Source organism: Alosa alosa, chromosome 2, assembly GCF_017589495.1.
Source record: "Alosa alosa isolate M-15738 ecotype Scorff River chromosome 2, AALO_Geno_1.1, whole genome shotgun sequence".
Taxonomy (NCBI): Eukaryota; Metazoa; Chordata; class Actinopteri; order Clupeiformes; family Clupeidae; genus Alosa; species Alosa alosa.
The window spans coordinates 2,419,876-2,438,456 of NC_063190.1; the positions used below are offsets into that span (position 1 = coordinate 2,419,876).

At 41.3% G+C, this 18,581-nt stretch overlaps 1 protein-coding gene across 1 annotated transcript in view; it reads left to right on the top strand.

Annotated features, from left to right (window-relative positions):
• nectin1a (nectin cell adhesion molecule 1a) overlaps nucleotides 1-16,544 on the top strand; it is a 28,246-nt gene extending 11,702 nt beyond the window's left edge. The window contains 8 exon segments of the mRNA XM_048269761.1: nucleotides 2,632-3,000; nucleotides 3,332-3,631; nucleotides 3,857-3,974; nucleotides 4,149-4,300; nucleotides 13,351-13,495; nucleotides 14,037-14,097; nucleotides 14,593-14,692; nucleotides 14,695-16,544. Coding sequence (XP_048125718.1) covers nucleotides 2,632-3,000; nucleotides 3,332-3,631; nucleotides 3,857-3,974; nucleotides 4,149-4,300; nucleotides 13,351-13,495; nucleotides 14,037-14,097; nucleotides 14,593-14,692; nucleotides 14,695-14,822 — 1,373 coding nt within the window. The 3' untranslated portion in view covers nucleotides 14,823-16,544.
• The last annotated feature ends 2,037 nt before the right edge of the window (nucleotides 16,545-18,581 follow it).

The following is an 18,581-nucleotide window of genomic DNA, read 5'->3' on the forward strand; positions in this document are numbered from 1 at the left end:
ACCAGGATGCAGAGCTAGAGTTCAGCTGCAGGAAAGCTGCCTCTGAACCTGCTGTGCACCTTATGCAAGCATCACTTGCCCTGGATGGCCTCAATGGAGAGGAGTGAGGAACTGGTGATGCGTTGGGCAGTTTTCACCACCCTCTGCAATGCTTTTCGGTCGTGGGCAGAACAGTTACCATACCAAACTGTGACACAGTTGGTAGAATACGCTTGATGGTGCAGGGGTAGAAGTTCACCAGGATCTGAGGAGGCGGTGGACCTTCTTCAGCCTCCTCAGATAGAAGAGACGCTGGTAAGCCTTCTTGATCAGGGTAGAGATGTTGAGGGTCCAAGAGAGGTCCTCAGAGATGTGGACACCCAGAAATCTGAAGCTGGTGATACACTCCACTTCAGTCCCATTGATGAGAATGGGGGTGTGTGCTAGCTTTAGACTTCCTGAAGTCCACCATGAGCTCTTTGGTCTTCAATAATTCTGTTAACAGGACTTGCAGGAAATTGTGGGAACATATGAATTTGTTGATTCAATGCAAGCCTAATGCTGCCCACTACAGCTAAGTCTGCCTTCATCCATGAATTGTGACTGGTTTCAGAAACAGCATCATCTGAACAATCTACAGGAGATTGTTGTCAGGAAAAGTGACATAAACTGTTGCTAAGATCTGGCAGAATGCTTCTTTGAAAATGTTGAAAGTGAAGCACGAGGCTACAATGACATATAGGCTACTTATTATTTAACAACTTTACCATCACAAACTCCATGAAAGACATTAAGTGTATATTTATCAAAAAAATTGACCACTTTAAGCCTTTATATTATTTTTCTGCATATATTGTCCACCATCTTGAATTTTGGCACTGAAAATGAAGAAAACAATTGTTTTGTATTCAATGGGGTCCTAGCAAGTAAAAAATCACCAGTTGCAAAAATCTATATGAACCGTTCCTAAAATTGCACGATTCCCCATACTAATGTGTTTTAGATTGCCAAAATAGGGCCCTTGGAGTGTCAGGCTTTCATTTTGGAAAATCGCCACAGTGTTGGCTTATTTACACTTCAATAATGACACACAAAGTGGCACCAACTGGTGTCCTTCACCTGTGGATCAGGGGACATTTTGCATGTGTGTGTGTTCATCTAAAAGCAGCGGAATCTGTGTTTACCATAATAGCCCCTCAGTCAGATCTGATGTCCCTGATTGGCTTTGAGGGCCCATTTCTACTCCCAGTCAGTGTCCTACAGTACCCAGAGCTCTTAAGACCTCCTATTTTTAGCCCGGGCTCCTTAAGCTGCAGTCTTTCAGAGACGGTGCAGTGTGGGGCTCCGCAGTTGCCTAGAGATGAGCAGCCAGCGACTCCCAACCTGTGTGGCTATAAATATTCATTCGTGAGGTTTGGGGCTCTTCCTCTGGAGCTATATTTGGATTTCTTTTTCTTACATTGCGTTTATTGCCACCAATGTGGCACGTTAAAAGACGTGCCATTTTCTAATTGGATTAGGGTTACTATTAATAAACTATTTTTGCACGGGGGGTGTGATGTTTTAAGAATGTGTTGTAACTGTGCTCATAGTCAAAATGCAGCTTTTACAAAGCTAATTGTTCCAAGTCTAAGCACTGAGCTGATGGCTGAGAAAAATTGCTATAGAATTAAATCTTCATTACTGAAGGAAAAGTAGGCTAAGTGATTATTAGTGGGGTTGGTAAATTCTACTGTAGATACAAGTGAGACAGTGTCTTCTTTAAGGACTGTGAATACTCTTAACATGCACCCAGAGGGAAAAACAAAGCAACATCTAAGAACATCACAATATGTTATCCTCAGCGCGACGTGCAGCCTTCATTTCTCCGACAGCGCAGATGAAAAGATAATGCGAGTTTCTCTGTGTGTGCACTTCACAAGATGCAGACGGCAAGACAGTTTGAGGCCAGCCGTCGTCTGAGTAATTGTTCTGGCATTGCCATCTCAAACGGGTCCTCTCAGAGAAGAATCTCACTTCATATTGTTCTCTGAACGTCGTGTCATGACATGTGTAAGAAACTGTATTGTGTGACAGCCTCTATTGTACAAGAGGCCTGCACTGCTGACGCTGGTGCAGTTGACCGACTCTGAGTCCTAATAGGGGCTTTGACTAAGGACACCTACTGTTGGGGCCACTTACCCATATAGTCAATAAAGAGTGTTCCACTGGACTGGTGATGTTAACACAATCATAAACAATGTCTTTGGCACATTGTCTCACTGTTTCTGTAGTAGTAAAGGTCTGTTTACAATGACATTGATTTGATTAGATTTGTTTGTATAGCAGCATTGACTATTTCCATAGTCTCAAAGCCCTTTACAAAGCCCAAAGCCTGGATCCCCCTTTAGTAAGCACACGAAGAATGATTCTATTAATGTATTTGTAAGCAATATTTTCATTAAAGGTTGTATACAGTGAGACAAATTTGCTGCATACTCTGTGACTCAGACATCCAATTTCTCATTGACTGGTTAGTGAACTGGAGCACTAATTGAGTTCAATATGAAATCTGCACAGAGCAGATGTGTGCAGCTGCATGTTCTACTGATCTTCTGTTAATGTATCGTGAGGTGTTGTATTCTCACCCTCCCCTCTCTCTGCTTTTCTCAGGTTATTCTCAGATGGTCCAGGTGGATGACAGTCGCTCAGGTTATGCTGGCTCTCAGGTGGACCTCAGCTGCCAGTTTGTGAACAGTGACCCCCCGGTCAAGATCTCCCAGGTCACCTGGCAGAAGTTCGTCAACGGCACCAAGCAGAATGTGGCCATCGCCAACCCTGCTCTAGGCGTGTCCGTGCTGCCGCCCTTCAAGGAGCGCGTGCGCTTCAAGAGTCCGGCCGTGCGCAGGCCGACGCCCTCCCTGGAGGACACCACCATCACCTTCTCCAACCTGCGGCTGACCGACGAGGCCGCCTACATCTGCGAGTACACCACCTTCCCAGCTGGCAACCGCGAGAACACCGTCAACCTCACCGTTTATGGTGAGTGGGGATTAAAAAAAAAAACTCTCACACTTACACATGCAGCAAACACTTTTCTCCAGCGTGACGTGGGCGTTGTTAGCGCCTTGCTCTGGCTGTTGAGCTGAAGGAGCTGTTTCCCACATTTTTTCCCAATTTTAACCTCACATCAACATGGAATATCAGCCCCTAGGTTTTAATATTTTGCATAATGTTTAGTATGGCCTAGATACGGCAATATGTATCTGAATATGTAGATATGATAAACACATTTAAGACTTACATACTTCAAATCTAAAAGCTGGTCTATTACATTTTCATTTAATTTCATCAATTTTGATTTTTGTGAAAGCTCGCCCTATGATCCAAATGAGCCTATCTACTCCAACCATCGTGGCTGGACCAGCCAATCTGAAGATGACCGTGGCCACTTGTTTGTCTGCCAACGGAAAACCTGCTGGTGTGATCACATGGGACACTGGTCTGGATGGTGAGGTCAGTAACCAGGAGATCCGGAACCCTGACGGAACGTTCACAGTGCGCAGTGATTACATGATGGTTCCCACGCGGCAGACCCACAACCAGAAGCTCACGTGCATTACGTCTTACCACAGCGAGACATACAGCGACAGTGTGACCCTCAACATTCAGTGTAAGGGAATTGATGTTATTGTTCTGCCTTATTTAGCATTATCAATTATATATACTGTATATATATATATATATATTAAATATTATAAATATTATTATTTATTTATTTATTTATTTATTTTTTTTGGAAATTGTATATTTAATTCATGAAGGACATTAAAAAGAAACATCAATGCATTGAAGGTATTTGATCTTGCAGTCAATTTGATGTTTTGCTTTTTTGCAGATGAGCCAGAGGTAACTATTGAGGGATATGATGGCAACTGGTATCTGAACCGAGAAAGTGTTCAGCTAATCTGCCAAACTGATGCTAACCCACCCGTGTCTTTGTATCAGTGGAGATTGTAAGTATTTCTCAGTGCTCCCTGAAATAAAAGCTATAATAAAGTTCAAGGTTTGCATTTTAAACTATTCAGCATTATTAGTATCATACTATTCCCCATGCCATGCTGGATGTGTAAGGATACATCTGATCATACCCTTTTCACCTGACGGTATCTCTCTTGCCTCCACTGCAGTTTAAATGGCTCCATTCCTGATAATGTGGAGGTCCGTGACAACATTTTGCTCTTTAAAGGGCCGGTCACCTACGACCTGGCTGGCACATACATGTGTGACGCCACCAACAGCATCGGAACCCGCTCAGCCGCTATGGAGGTCAACGTCACAGGTAGGGCACTGCGTTTGAAGTTGGTCTGTAAATGTGCTGTGTGTCTGCCTGGTATGCATGTGCTGCTGAAACAGTGTGCATGTGCTATTGAGAGAGTATGCATGTGCTATTGAGAGAGTATGCATGTGCTATTGAGAGAGTATGTGCTATTGAGAGAGTATGCATGTGCTATTGAGAGAGTATGCATGAGTGTGTGAGCATGTGCTGCTGTGAGTGTGTATGTGCTGTGAGTGTGTATGTGCTGTGAGTGTGTATGCTGCTGTGAGTGTGTATGCTGCTGCTGCTGCATGCTTGTGCTGGTTCCTGCGTCCTCAGTGAATGTTGCTGACATGGTAGATTATGGCAACTGAACACATTGCTTTCTGCTATATGTTAACCTTAATATATTAACCTAAAATTGTTAACACAAGTAAACACAGAAAAAATCGGTTTGATCTTTTATGCTAAATGCAATAAGGGTAACCCTGTATTGTTGCTTAATACTTTTTTTTTTTCTGGGCCATTACATCAAAGCATTTCATAAAATTGTATTGTATCATTTTAATGTCAGACACAAAACCAAGGATATGTTTCAGGTGACAGTAGACAGCATTGTTGTTTTGCATGGGGTATAGGTGGCATGGACATTATTGTTGTGGTCTTGACATCTTGTCACCTATTCTGCCCTTTTTTTTGTTTGAATGTTTTGTTTGTATCACATGCTATTATATACTTTCCACTTCATCGCTATGGCGATGTAGTCTTTGTTGATGGTTTTGTGTGGTTGGAGTCTCCTTGCTCCATGTCTCTGTGTTGATGTTGGCAGGGCCGAGCTGAGCTTCAACTGGACAGGGCCGTCTAGTCCCGCATGTCATGGACTGGTAAACTAATGCTGTCACCGAATGACCGTGTCGCAGGGGTGAGAGGGGATAGCCCTGTATGAATGTCACATCTGGCCGTCTTCTCTCTCTTCTAAATGGCTGATGTAACAGAGTAGTGAAGTAGTTTTTTTCAATGTTTCCCCATACAAACACTTTGAAGAGTTGTTTTGGTATGTTTTATTTTATTTTATTTTATTTTTGTGTTTGCGGTCCCCAGGAACCTTCCTGGTTAAATGATATCCCACAGGATAAATAGGCGAATAAATGAAATAAATAACATAGTATCAGCAGTATGCTTCTTGTTGGCCCCAGAGGTTTCCCCCTTAACTAAATAACAGCGTTATTGCAGCCGCTGCTGTGTATGATGGGTGTGAAGTCTGCAGTGGTTGACCTCCGCAGAATCTGAGCCAGAGTCTCCATGCTCTTCATAGCATCACACATTTTCTGCATTGCAGTGGCATTTGCATCTTGCCCTATCGGAATGACGGGCTCGTGTTCCATGATTGCGCAGAGCCATACATCTAATTCCCCTTTGTTCCCGGCAAACGTACCACAGTGTTACGTTTCACAAGAACTGATGTGGCTTTCTTTTACACAGCCCCTCTCCCTTTTCTGGAACTCTGGTTTGCCCCCACGTGTCGGCTGTATTCTGGCACACACACACACACACACACTGTGTGCCTTCCTCTTGAGATGCCTGCCTGCGTTCCCAGCCTCCGGACAGGCACTGAGCAGCAATAAGCTCCCACAAAACATCCATTGTCTCTCATATCAATATCTGAGGCCACTCAAAGTCAGCACAACTGCTTTGGATGGGCTGTGCTTTATAGCCGTGGCAGATGCCTATCTCCTGTCATTAAAGCTGTTTACATCTCGGGTAGATACCGAGGAGGAGCTCATTATCGTCCCTCCAGGAATCTGCCAACATTCTCATGTGTAGTGCAAATCGTTGGGAAATCATTATGTCCGAACGACGTGCAAAGATAAAGGTCTTGTCTCAGCACAATGATCTGGCTTTGATGTTCTGTTGAGTGTGCTGACAGCGGGGAGATCTCTCGCCGGCGCTCTCAAGTGTGCGCACGTTGCTCTCTAGCGGGCTGCTCGGCGCTAAGCCACTGGGAGAGCAGAGCAGAGCAGAGGCGAGAGATGCATGCATTAGCAGCCCAGCCCCAGCGCTGCACGGGACTCCTGCACACTCTCTTTGTGTCCATGCGCCCAGTGTTGCTTCATCTCCGTCCTGTGTTGGCCAGATAGCGCTTGGGCTCTTTGTTTTTGCGCTAGTATGTGCTGCTCTTTACACGCCAGCTGCTGAATCCTGGCATCCTCAAAGGGCAGCCTGCTGGGGTGGAGCCTGTTCTGTGGAGAAAAAAGACGGAAGAGTTCTATATATGAGAAAGAAAAGATCATCCTGCTAAGTAATCAAATCCTTACTGATCAATCGTGCATCAGTAAGGATTTTGGCTGCCTTTGCTGACTAAATATAACTCCGGCCTCTTTGACCCATAGGACAGGACACCGTGCCAACACAAACTGTCAAACTCCAGAGCATAAATATTTGGATGTTAGCGCTGCTTGCTACTGTCTCTGGCATGCACATCAGATTGTTAAGTGATTTGTGTGTTAATACCTGCGTGTTGGATTTTCTTCAGACTATCATGTTTAGTTTTGCAGTAACCTAGGCTTTCAACTCTTACAAAGGGGTTTAGTGTGTATGTGTGTGTGATATTTTGGCATTTGAGTTCTTCTGTGTTTCCACAACAATCCACATGGGTCCTGCTCATGTTCCGTAAATACCCATATTAGGGTTCTGTCCTGCTCATGCCATTCTGTTATTTGCACAGCAGTCTTTGAGTACATGTATGTCTTCACATTCACTGGATGCACATTATGGGCCCCAGGTTTGGCGGCACAAACTCTGTCTATTCTGCCCATGCAGGCAGTTTGTGTAGAACGTCAGGCCTGTGGAGAGTGCTGCATTATGCTACTTATTTCTTGCACTAGCAAAGTAGCAGAGCAAACTTGTTATGCATCTCGGAAGAGGAAATGTCATTTGTAGGCCTTAAATTGAATACTCAATCAGCAGCAAACATATGTCACCCATGATGTAAATATGCAACAATGACAAAAACATTGTTTCTGTTCAAATATTATAGTCTTATTAGGCCCAGGCAGAGACATTTTATACCACACCATTGTCTTCAAAAGTTGTTGGCAGCTGCAGATTGCAGAAAGAGATTGCTTTCAGATTGTTCCAGGTGTTCAAATTCATCAACATAAACATAGATCGCACCCCCCCACACCTCCTCTCTCTCTCTCCATCCCTCTCTCTCTTTTTTTCTATCTCTCTCTCTCTCTCTCTCTTTCTCTCTCTCTTTCTCATTTAAGCTTCCAGTCACTGCTGCTGTTGTGTTTAATGCATCAGGTTCTTTCCTTGTCACTGGGATGTCTTTTATCATCATATATCTACGCATAGTCACCAGTAGCCTCACATTATGCAAATATGTTATTCCAACACCTACTTTCTAGAAGATGATATTGCCATAATCAGAAGATGATATTGCCATAATCAGAAGATGATATTGTTTACACTCTGATTTTGTCTGTCACATTCAGCTCAAGCAAATTGTTTGCCAATCCTGTTGCTCAGCTTCAACAATACTTTTCACTATTTTCAACTTGGCTCTGCCTACTTAGAGCTTTGAACCACACCTTTGCCTCTCTCTCTGAAACATCGATTTTATGTGTGCATGTGCTGTTGTTTCCACCAACATTCTTGCTTAGGCCTATAAATATCCCGCTGAAGCAAAGGTTCAGTGTGTTGTATGAATATGATTGAAATCCACATACACAGTTTTATATATCACCCACAGCTTAAAGTATTGTAAATGAATGTATTTGTCAAATCATATGTTAGAGTATAATTTTACCTTATTTGTTATGCATATACGTACATCATATGCGTAGGTTGACACTGTTGCCATCTGACAGATTGTTCAATGTGTTTTAATCCAAAGACAGTCAAACACCAGATTATAACACTTGTCAGTTCTCACACCACAGTTGTGTACATGTAACAGACCTGTGTGTGCAGCCCTTTGAAATCCTGTGAAATGCTGAGATTAAGAGACTCTGAAAAGAGCTTCTGTGCACAATATTTGCAGGACATGTAAGCACAATACATGTTTTGGCAGCAAGCCTCCAGAGTTTGCACGAGACATGCAGGATTCGCCAGTCCCAGCCCAAACCAAATCCATCAATTCTCATTCTTTGTTTGGTTTCACTTATATGTCTGCAGGACGGATCCTGTCTGAAGCAATGAAGTGTCATTTTCATAGGCTCTGTTCTCACTGCTGCACAGCACAGTGGAGCTTAACTCACCCAAAGGGGAAATGAGACATAGCAGCCTGTCCTTTGGTGGAGCAAGGTGACTTTTTTCACTTTCTCACAACTTCATTATCCATGCACATATGGATAGGATGGATGGTTCATATTTTCTCTGATATGGTTTGATTTCAAATCAAGGAGCCACCTCTTTCTGGTGCAGGAACATCACCACTTTTTTAGTGCACACACCGTCAATCCTGTCAGTGGAACGGGAAGATAATTTAACTGAATCTGAGGAAAACTATACTCTATTATAATCAAGGACTTTACCTTTAAGCCACTCATTATCATGTCCTCTCCCTCAAAATGGTGAAGATCAGTGCATTTAGTTTATCATTGTCATATCATTGTCATATCATTGTCATACCATTGTCATATCATTATCATATCATGGCAACAAGGGATGACCTGCACATGTCCATGCAGGACACAGGGCAACAGACAGAGGGTGACACACGGAGCCACAGATTTGTGACCTCTTAGAGAGCCGCTAGGTAGTCACTTGGTGGGTGGACTTACAGTAACAGGAAGATGTGACGTCACATGGTCATGAGATGTTGCTGCTATACCAGCTCTCAGCTGGGTCCAGACTGCCTCATCCAGTCCCAAGCTTAGCATTGTCTCTTTGCTGCTTCTTAACATTTCAGTGGATGTCATGGTGTTCAGTGGATGTCATGGTGCACGTGTTGCATGTTTGGCTGCTGTTGGTATTGCATGTTTGGTTTTCTGTGGAGCATATGTGTGAAAATCAGAATCCGTACTGAAGTGGTTGTTGAGATCCCAAAGCTTCCACCTCATATCCCTGTTTACCCCGATATCGCTTTCTTAACTCCTTAGAGTTTTTATTTCATTTTGAAGTTCCTTCCTGTAGTTGAACATTGACACCCTGCTCCCCATCCATATGTCTCTCTTACCCAGAATTCCCTGTAATTCCTCACGAGATCACCCAAGGGCAGCAGGGACTGGGCACTGCCATAGGAATGGTGGCCCTGGGCGGCTCTCTGCTGGTGGTGGCCCTCACTCTCCTCGGAGTTTTGTTCCATCGACGACAGCGCACCTTCAAGGGCGATTACAGCACCAAGAAGCATGTGTTAGGGAGCAGCTACCGAAAGGGCGGCAGCTTGCAGCCCTATCCCCCCATACCTCAGGTCCTCATTTGCCCAGATGACTTTGACGACGAGAAAAAGGCAGAGATGTATGGAAGCCCTATTAGTCTCACTGAAAACATCCACCATTGCCAAGACAACACCCAACAAATGAACCGCTCGTTCAGTGTAGAGAGCGAGGTGGAGGCTTGCGGGTACGGCGAACAGTGTTTTGCCTTTTATGATGAAACTGAACTGGAAATGTCTGTTGACATGGTGCCGCAAACGGATGGCTCTGTCATCTCAAAAGAGGAGTGGTACGTCTAAAATAAGCAAGTGATTCCCTAGGCTGTAATCTCATCAACTCACAGTCACTGGTGCTGCTCTTCATGCGCCTACCTCCTCCTCCTTCACTGACAAATAGATACACTCACAATGGCAATTAATGCAACATGAACCAAATTAAATGACTGAAAATAAATATTATTGTTTTTTTATATATATCATATATTGATTTCCACTTCAACTGCCTTCATTAATTCCAGTCATTTGAAGTGTTGCATATTTTAAGCCTAGGGTAATCATGAATTTTGCACAAAGTTAATGTCTCAGCAAATTGATGTGCTCCTTTGCTACTTTTGAAGCCTCTAAGAAAGTGAACACAAACAAGCCCCGACTGTGGCCTCTTTACATGCAACAGGTGTTCAACTAATTTCTAATCAAACCCGTTTTTCAGTTTCTATTGATGTGATAGTACAGATAGTCAGACATGTAGTCTGCCTTAAATCAGTCAAATGTCTTCAGGGTGATGTACTGCTTTCAGTACTGGTTGCACTGCTATTTCGTGATGTTATGATTCATGTTGTATTTTCGCATTAATTATACAGTGCATAACTGTAAATAATAATGTAAAATTGTATCCTCCCAAGCACACTCATTCATATGTTTTCATTCATACACTCACAAGTTTTTCATTCGAATGTGAAAGGTTCTGTAATGAATTGTGCATTTAGTTATTTCAGCCATCTTCCCTAAGACGTTTGTGGACATTTTCAAGGTTATTCACGAAATAAGTTGTGTTGATAAGAGTTTGTTGTAATGACAGGTAATTTCTAGGAATTTGACAATCAAAACTTTTTACAAAGTACTTCATACCCAAGATGTTTACATAATTAACTGGACAACGTTATGGACACAAATGGACAAGGGTGCATGTGTTTTTCTGTTCACGTCATAGTAAAATGTTGCAGTTGATTGACATCAGTCCCACCAGATTATTCAGTGAAGAAAAAAAAAACAGATTTATGAGTTTTTAGAATGTGTGGTAATCCAATTTGCATTCCATAAATGATTCACTGTTCACAAAATGCCAGCATGAAATGCAATGGACTATATCATTTGTACAAATGTTTATATGTGGTAATATTATAAATCAAAGTTAATGCACTACAAACTAAATCTTACTCCTGGATAACATAAAGTAGGTGTGTTGTACAGTGGCTTATGCAGAACAGGGTTATATATGATGTTATCTATCATTTATTTTACACAATCTGGGCTACAGCTCTCAAGTCCATGTTTTAAGTGTCTCTGGCTCTGACAGTAATTTTGCAGTTATATTATCACTTGAATATCTAAACCATTAATATGTGTCTCTTGAATGATGCATAATCTGGTAGCACACGCCTCCTACAACATACCAGTTTTCCTTTTCATTAGTGCTTCTGCCATAAGAGCTTGGGGCTTAGCATTTGCCACAATGTAATATATTTTATGAAGACATCCAGAGATCAGTAATATGTATGGAACTTGACTGTGAATTAGCATGTGTTTGCCAGCAGAACTATTTACCATGGTTATGTGCAATTTTTTTCCCCAGACGAACTGCACTGTCAATGCAAATAAAATTTGTCATGGAAAGTCACTATTTTTCAGTTTTACTCACATAGAGACCTTATCTCAGCTATACACAGAAGAGGTGTTTCATTGCTGTAGGGGTTTCCCAACAGTGGCCAATCAGCGACTCAGACATTACACAACATGCAGGACACAACAACAATGCTCAGTTGGCTGGCGGCAGTCGTAACCACGCCGCATGTTGTACCCAGGATCCGTAAAGGCCCTCCTTCACTGTACTACATGCGCTGCCAATATCCTGAATGCCCAACCAAAAACCAAGGCAACAAAACTAAATTACCAACAAAGCAATCTTTGTGTGCAAAAAAATATCACCAACAGAGCAGCCTTCGTGAGCATTTCACTGGGGTTATCAAGCAGGCAACCTCCTTCATCTGTGTTTCATTGAATTAGGCCCAAGACACCTCCAGAAGACTCAGCAGTAGTGCCTGGCATCCTATACCCACCCCCTCCAAACTCATTATGGGCTCTACCAATAAGTCCCAAATTCTTCAGTCATCTTCGTTGCTGTTGCCATTTAGGATCTCAACAGGCAGATCACACCATTTTTTTCATTGTAGTCACGCATTTGGATCTTAGACAACAGTGCAGAATATATTAGATCATTTGTATACATGCATTACAAGCTGCAAAGATTCTATACTACTGCATTGTAGTTGTAACTTTTCTCACATATAATGAAATCTGTTGTCCTCACACATCCATGTGCCTATTCACCATGGCAACACCACTATGGTAGAGTTGTGAAGTCCTTAAGCTCTGTTACAAACAATCAGCCAAAGAGGGCAAAGGCATTCTCAGGCATGAAGAAATGTCTCAGTAACACTTCCAGTAAAGATATTTTGTCACAAAAACCCATGTATGGCTGTACCTTCACTTATGTAATCCTGTAATTAAGGGTTGTAATGTAAGTGCCAAGTAAGTAGATCTTGCCACACATTACTAAGCCTGGGCATAAACACATCCTGTAACATCCACTCATACACATGTTGTTACAAGAGGCCCATTGCACAACTGATAATGTAGGTCCAATCTTTCCCCTCTGTCCACTGCTTTCTGTTCGGGGTCAGTGAGTTGGCCTTTGGGGAAGTGGCCGCTGAGCCTCTTTCATACTTTTCTGCTGTGATTGCAAACGTCCAGAACACACTTGTAAAGCGATTCTCAGAAAAGCCAGCCCTAAATGAAAGATGTCAAAGCAGATTTCCACCAGACGTGCTTTGTAAAGGGAGCCTGGTATTTACTCTGAAACAGACTATTGTCTGGCTGGAATCATTTTTGCTCTCAACAGTTGCCTTTCAAACAAACAAACAAACAATAGCACTTCTACGCCAACAGATTAAGAAGGATTTCTTTATTTGCTGGCACTGCCATTGCTGTTTTACATTATTATGTACATAATGACCTCGGGCAATGATTACATAAATGCCATTTCTAAGGGGTGACATGGCAGACAGTTACAAGAAATACTTGTGGTTTGAATTATCCCTGTCAAAAGTGATAATGGACAGAGTATCTGCACAAAATAGGTACAATTATATTATGCAATCATATACGCTTGTGATCTTATGTCCTCAAGTGCCTGGATGAGTGTGTGTGTGTGTGTGTGTGTGTGTGTGTGTCTGTGTGTATGTGTGTCTGTGTGTGCATACATATTTGGGTGAAGGAACATGACTACATACTTTTGATCAACCACAACACCAGCAACACAGCCTGTAACTGAACTATGGTGCCACAACTCCACACAGCTCTTGGAGCGCGCAGGAGCCCCTGCCGAGCTGACCGCTCTTCTGTCTCCCCCGCACAGAGAACCCGCTGCCCCTCAGTGCCTCTGAGAGGATGATGAGCGTCCTTGGCTGGGTGGTGGCTCTGGGCATCATCCTCGCTGTGGTCTTGGCCATTTTCATGGCCAACCGGCAGCAGAAACGGAGCTCCAACACTGATAGTAACCAGTAAGTTCTGTGGAAATAATGGCTAAGATGTGGTGGGTTTTTTAGCCATGTGTTTATAATTTCTCTCCTTCCTCTATACAAACCTCTTTGTTCAGTATATTATACTAGTGTACTCCTAGAGTGTGACTGTTAGAGTCCTTACTCTTTTAATGAGAATGCCCACATGCGTGGATATAGGATATACTTTATTTCTTCAAGCACATTAAGTAAACATATGTGAGTTATAAGACATTGACACAAAAATAGTGTTACCTGTAACATTCAAGTTACTTCATACATTGTGGTGGCATAGTGTCACCTGAAGTTTTGGCCATTTTATATACCTACTGTATGCTTGGTTTCAACTCATTTGTCAGGAAAAGGCCAGTTCAAATTGTTCATAAGAATGAATGTGAAGAGCTTTGGGAACACAGTTGTGACCCAGAACACTTCATCTAGTTCATGTTTTGTTCGACTCATATTATGATGCTAAAAGCGATCCGATGTGAAGAGTGCCGCCCCCCCTACAGCGCTCTATATATACTGTCTTTGTTGCCAACAGGAACAGCTCATCGCCTGCTCACAAGAAGGCCTCAAAAAAGAGAGGAAATGATGACTTCCAGGTATGTTACCACACACTCACCCCCATCTCATTTCAGTAAGCCTGCTGCCAAGTGAATGGGCATTCTGCACTAATGCACCACTGCCCAGTGGCTCACTCACTGTTGAAAAGGACTACTCATGCCTCAGTAATGGATCATACACAGGCTTTACCCCCATGGCCCTAACATGCAATGACCAAACACTGCCCCCTAATGGTGATGTGGTCTTCAATAACTAAGATGGAAATATTTCAGTGTTAGATTTTCATACTTCAGTCTGCAAATTGTAAGCCCCTTGTCATCAATTCACTCCAAAAGTTTATTAAACCAAAATGTATAAAATAGCATCCAACATGTATTTGTGATTTTGAGATTAAAATTGCAATTAATCGGTCATATACTTACTGAGAATAGCTCTGTGTAGTTTCAACACAGAGATAAGTTAATGATAAAATAAAATAAAAAATATCCCTGATGTAATATTAAATACTTACAGTTATTACTTTTCTTGTGCAGAGTTCTGGAAAATTCTTTGACGATCTTCCGAACACGGCTGACTATGTGAGTTATCGTTTGGCGTGTCACAAAGAGGACTTTCTGGAGCAGCATTCTCCCCCATCCACCCACCCCTCTCCTTCCTCCCCCAGAACCCCTGTGCCCAGCACGCCAGCGAGAGCTCCGTCTTTAAGTACCCCACCCCGGGCAACATCCCCCCCTACACCTTCCCTAAGGAGCAGTATGTGTAACAGGGACGCTACGCCAGACGCAGCGGCAACGCGGCGCTTCAGTTACCCGCCTGGTGTAGCTTCCCTGTAAGTGTACAAGAAGTATCCCTTCCTTTCACTCTCTTTTATCTGCTCTCTGCATCCCTCTCTTTTTCTCTCCCTCCCCCACATATATACAGACAGACAGATGTAAACAGGTGCGCACATGCTTGTTCTATTTCTATTTCATTTTTGATATTTTACTACCTGTTTTGTTTTTCATACTTTTGTACACATTGTTCATATTGGGAATTTAACAGAGATAATCTGTTGTTTATTTTTGGTCATTTTAATTTTTTAAGAAACCCCAGCAATTTTGTGGTGATTTTGACTTCTTGTGATATTTTCATTGTGATCCATTATATATGGAATTTCCATGTGAAAGTAGCTTAAGCTTTTTCTAAGACATATTGAGGGTGAAAGTACAAGTTGTTTTGTGTCATGACCTACTGGTATTGCAAGTATGCAGACATGCTTTTCTCAGTCATGCTTGTTTGAGTACTTTATCCATTACAGCAGGTAATGTTTACACATTATGTTAGCAAATGTACTTTTGTGTATTCTACAAATATATAATATTTATGACATAATTTGCAGAATTCCTCAAACCTAGAGTACACTTAAACCTACCAGTGGAGCATTCCAAGGAAAACATAGTGAAGGCCATAATTCCAACATGAGGATGTCTCTTGTCAATACTACTTATATCTTATTTAGATAATATACTATTTATATTATATTTTTATGTGTATATCAAAGAATGTACAGAAATTGTACCCATATAATCTGTAGTGTTGTTATAGTATTGTTTTTGTTTGGGGTTTTTTCTACCATCAGATGTGAAAAGATAAGTATGGCTGAGAGAAATCAGTGCTTAATAATAGTGTGACTTTAATAGTGTGGGAGGTGACATAAGTAGATATATATGTCAGAACTGTGCCAATATTTCAGGCCTGGCACCGTTAAGCTGAAATGACCATGAAGGAGGTGTCCAGTCATCACTGATCAATGCATTTAGTCCTCTGGTGGAAGTTTGTCTAATGATTAACCAATTGTAAAATTCTAAAAGGGAAAAAAGACATGAATACATATAGATATGCACTCTGTAAACCCAGAGAAGGCAATACTATTCATCATTACACTGAAACATTCACATTGGATATTTCTTGTTTTCTGTTTTCTACATGAAACACTATTGGAGGTTGTAAAGTATTTCTGCAGTTTTTATAAGAGAGTGTAAGGATTGTGTGAACCTACAAACTTTTTTAATTGATAAAAAAAATCATAATTTTGTCCTCCGGCCAAGGATGCAAAATTAATAACTAATTAATGTCTTTAGGGAAATATAGAAAAATGTGTTCTTTTCAGTACTGCAGGGCATTTTTTTTTTAAAAAGAGTGTATGTTAATATATCTTTAAATGCCCTGAGCAATTTTTGATGAGCGTTTTGGATAAGAGCTCAAGACATTGTTTAAAAATTCTACTTCTTTCAGAATCGACATCTAAGGAAATGAGAAACTATATTCATGGTGTACTACTTGAAATTATTATGCATTTTTATAAATAAATATTTTTCTCAGCTTTTTGTCATTTGCCTTGTAGTAACCTTTATTGTTTGTGGATGAGCACATATTTTAGACAGTATCAGATGGGCTTACTACATAGCAAATACTTGTATAATCCTCACCAGCTCTATCTGTGAATGAAGCCTGTTTGTTTTTTTCGTATGGTAAATTATAATGTGTGCATCGTCCTGTGTGAAGACATGATCAAGGATGGAGTAAACATTCCATAGTTTCTCTGAAATCAGTAAACATTGCGTAGTTTCTCTGAAATCAGTCTGCCCATGTCTTATCTAACGTGTGCAAGTGTTTCCTAGTGTGTGTGTGTGTGTGTGTGTGTGTGCATAGACTCAATACACTGGAGCGTAACGTGAGATACTCATGAATGAATGTAGATGGCCGATCAGCTTTCCTCACTTCACCTCACAGTGTGGCTCTGTGCAGGAAACTAAACCATAACACCACAAAACAAAACAAATCCACAATAATGCATGTAGTATGTGTGTATACATCTTTATTTCAATCTGTGAGGATACATCAGAGGCAGGTAGTCTGGATGGCACAAAAAAAAGCCAGAGCATTAATTTCAATTCTGTAATACTGACATTGTGACTACTGATATATGAAAACCATATCGCAATAAGTTTCAGGAAGTTTTATTGCTTATGCTTAAGATACAACATGAGTGTCAAGTTAACCAATACATTTAGAATAATAATTTCTTACAAGTCTAGACAAAAGTAATCTAGATATTCTCCTCTAGGATTTTTGAAGGAGATGTTGGATGTTAGATGTTGGGGGATATTCATTTGTCTTCACCAAGCTATGAAACAAGATGGCGAACGTGTTGTACAAGTAATCACCAGGCAAATCTTTGACCCTGTTTTGCTGTGGCAATCAGTATGCATTTCCTGCTGTTCCTGTGATGGAATGTTAGAATACCCTTCACCCCCCCCCCATCATGCTCAATAATAGATGACATGAGAGGTATCGTCACGTCATCCAAAACCAAGTATCTCTAGCGCCACACATTCAAGTGAGGGGAGGGTGTGTATGAATTATTCAGGCCAAATCAGTTGTGAGAAATGCCACAAGTCCCACAACCTAGTTCACTCTGTTTCATCAAAGCCGTAGGCAGTGTTCTTTTAAAGCGGTCAAGGGCCTTCATCTTCAGAGATCCCATATTCTCTTCTTCATCCTGACTTGTGCTCAGCGCTGCATATTTTCTCTTGGGCTCAGTATTGGACACATGAGCGTCATGGGACCATGGTGCGAAGACTTATAGGGCAAATTGATTTCTGCCTTATTTTGACTCTTCTTCCACTCTTGCAAGGTGAAGTTTTTCCCTTCATATCCAGTGAGACTGTATTTGGTTACGTCTAGTGTTAATTGTATGTAGCATGTAGCATCGATGACCTTTTTTCACGACTTTTAACTGCAGATGAAGTGAGAATATAGAAGACTTTCCAGCTAAATGCAGTCAAATGTGGCTCTATAAAACTTTTCTGCTCCAAGATGACCTACCGTTGGGCTTTCTGTTAAAGCTTTCTTTCAATTTACTCAATATACGTATATAACAGAATACTATTCATGTTAACGCATGGGAATCCTTTTAAAGCCTTTGTCTTGATTTTGATGTCCCTAAGAAATTTTCCTGTAAAAAAACAGGAATCAACTGACAGCAGAGTTTCCAGGAAGTTCCTGTTATTTAACTGTGCCCTGGTTTAACATTAAGTTAATGTAAAATAACAACATTAATTTCCTGTAAATTAACAGGAAACAACTGGCAGGATTTCCAGGAGCTTCCCGTTGTTTAAAGGCAGACTACCATAACATTAAATTCCTGTTAAGTATATAACATCATTTTCATGTTGGGTAACAAGAAAAAAAAATGTGATCTTCACGTTAGTTACACAACAGGTCTTTATTTTTTTACAATTACAGGAAACAAGTGCCATAAATTGAGTTCATTTTAACAACATTTTAAAGATAAAAATCCATGTTTTCACATCAGTTACTTATTTGTAGTTTAACAGATATTTTATTTCACAGCACTTTCTTGACAGTCTAACAGTAAAGTAATCTTTTTGAAAGATGAAAATGAAGGGACATGAAGCAAGATAATAGTAAATAGTAATTTAGGAAAATGTAGACTGACTATAATCATATTTCAGGATCA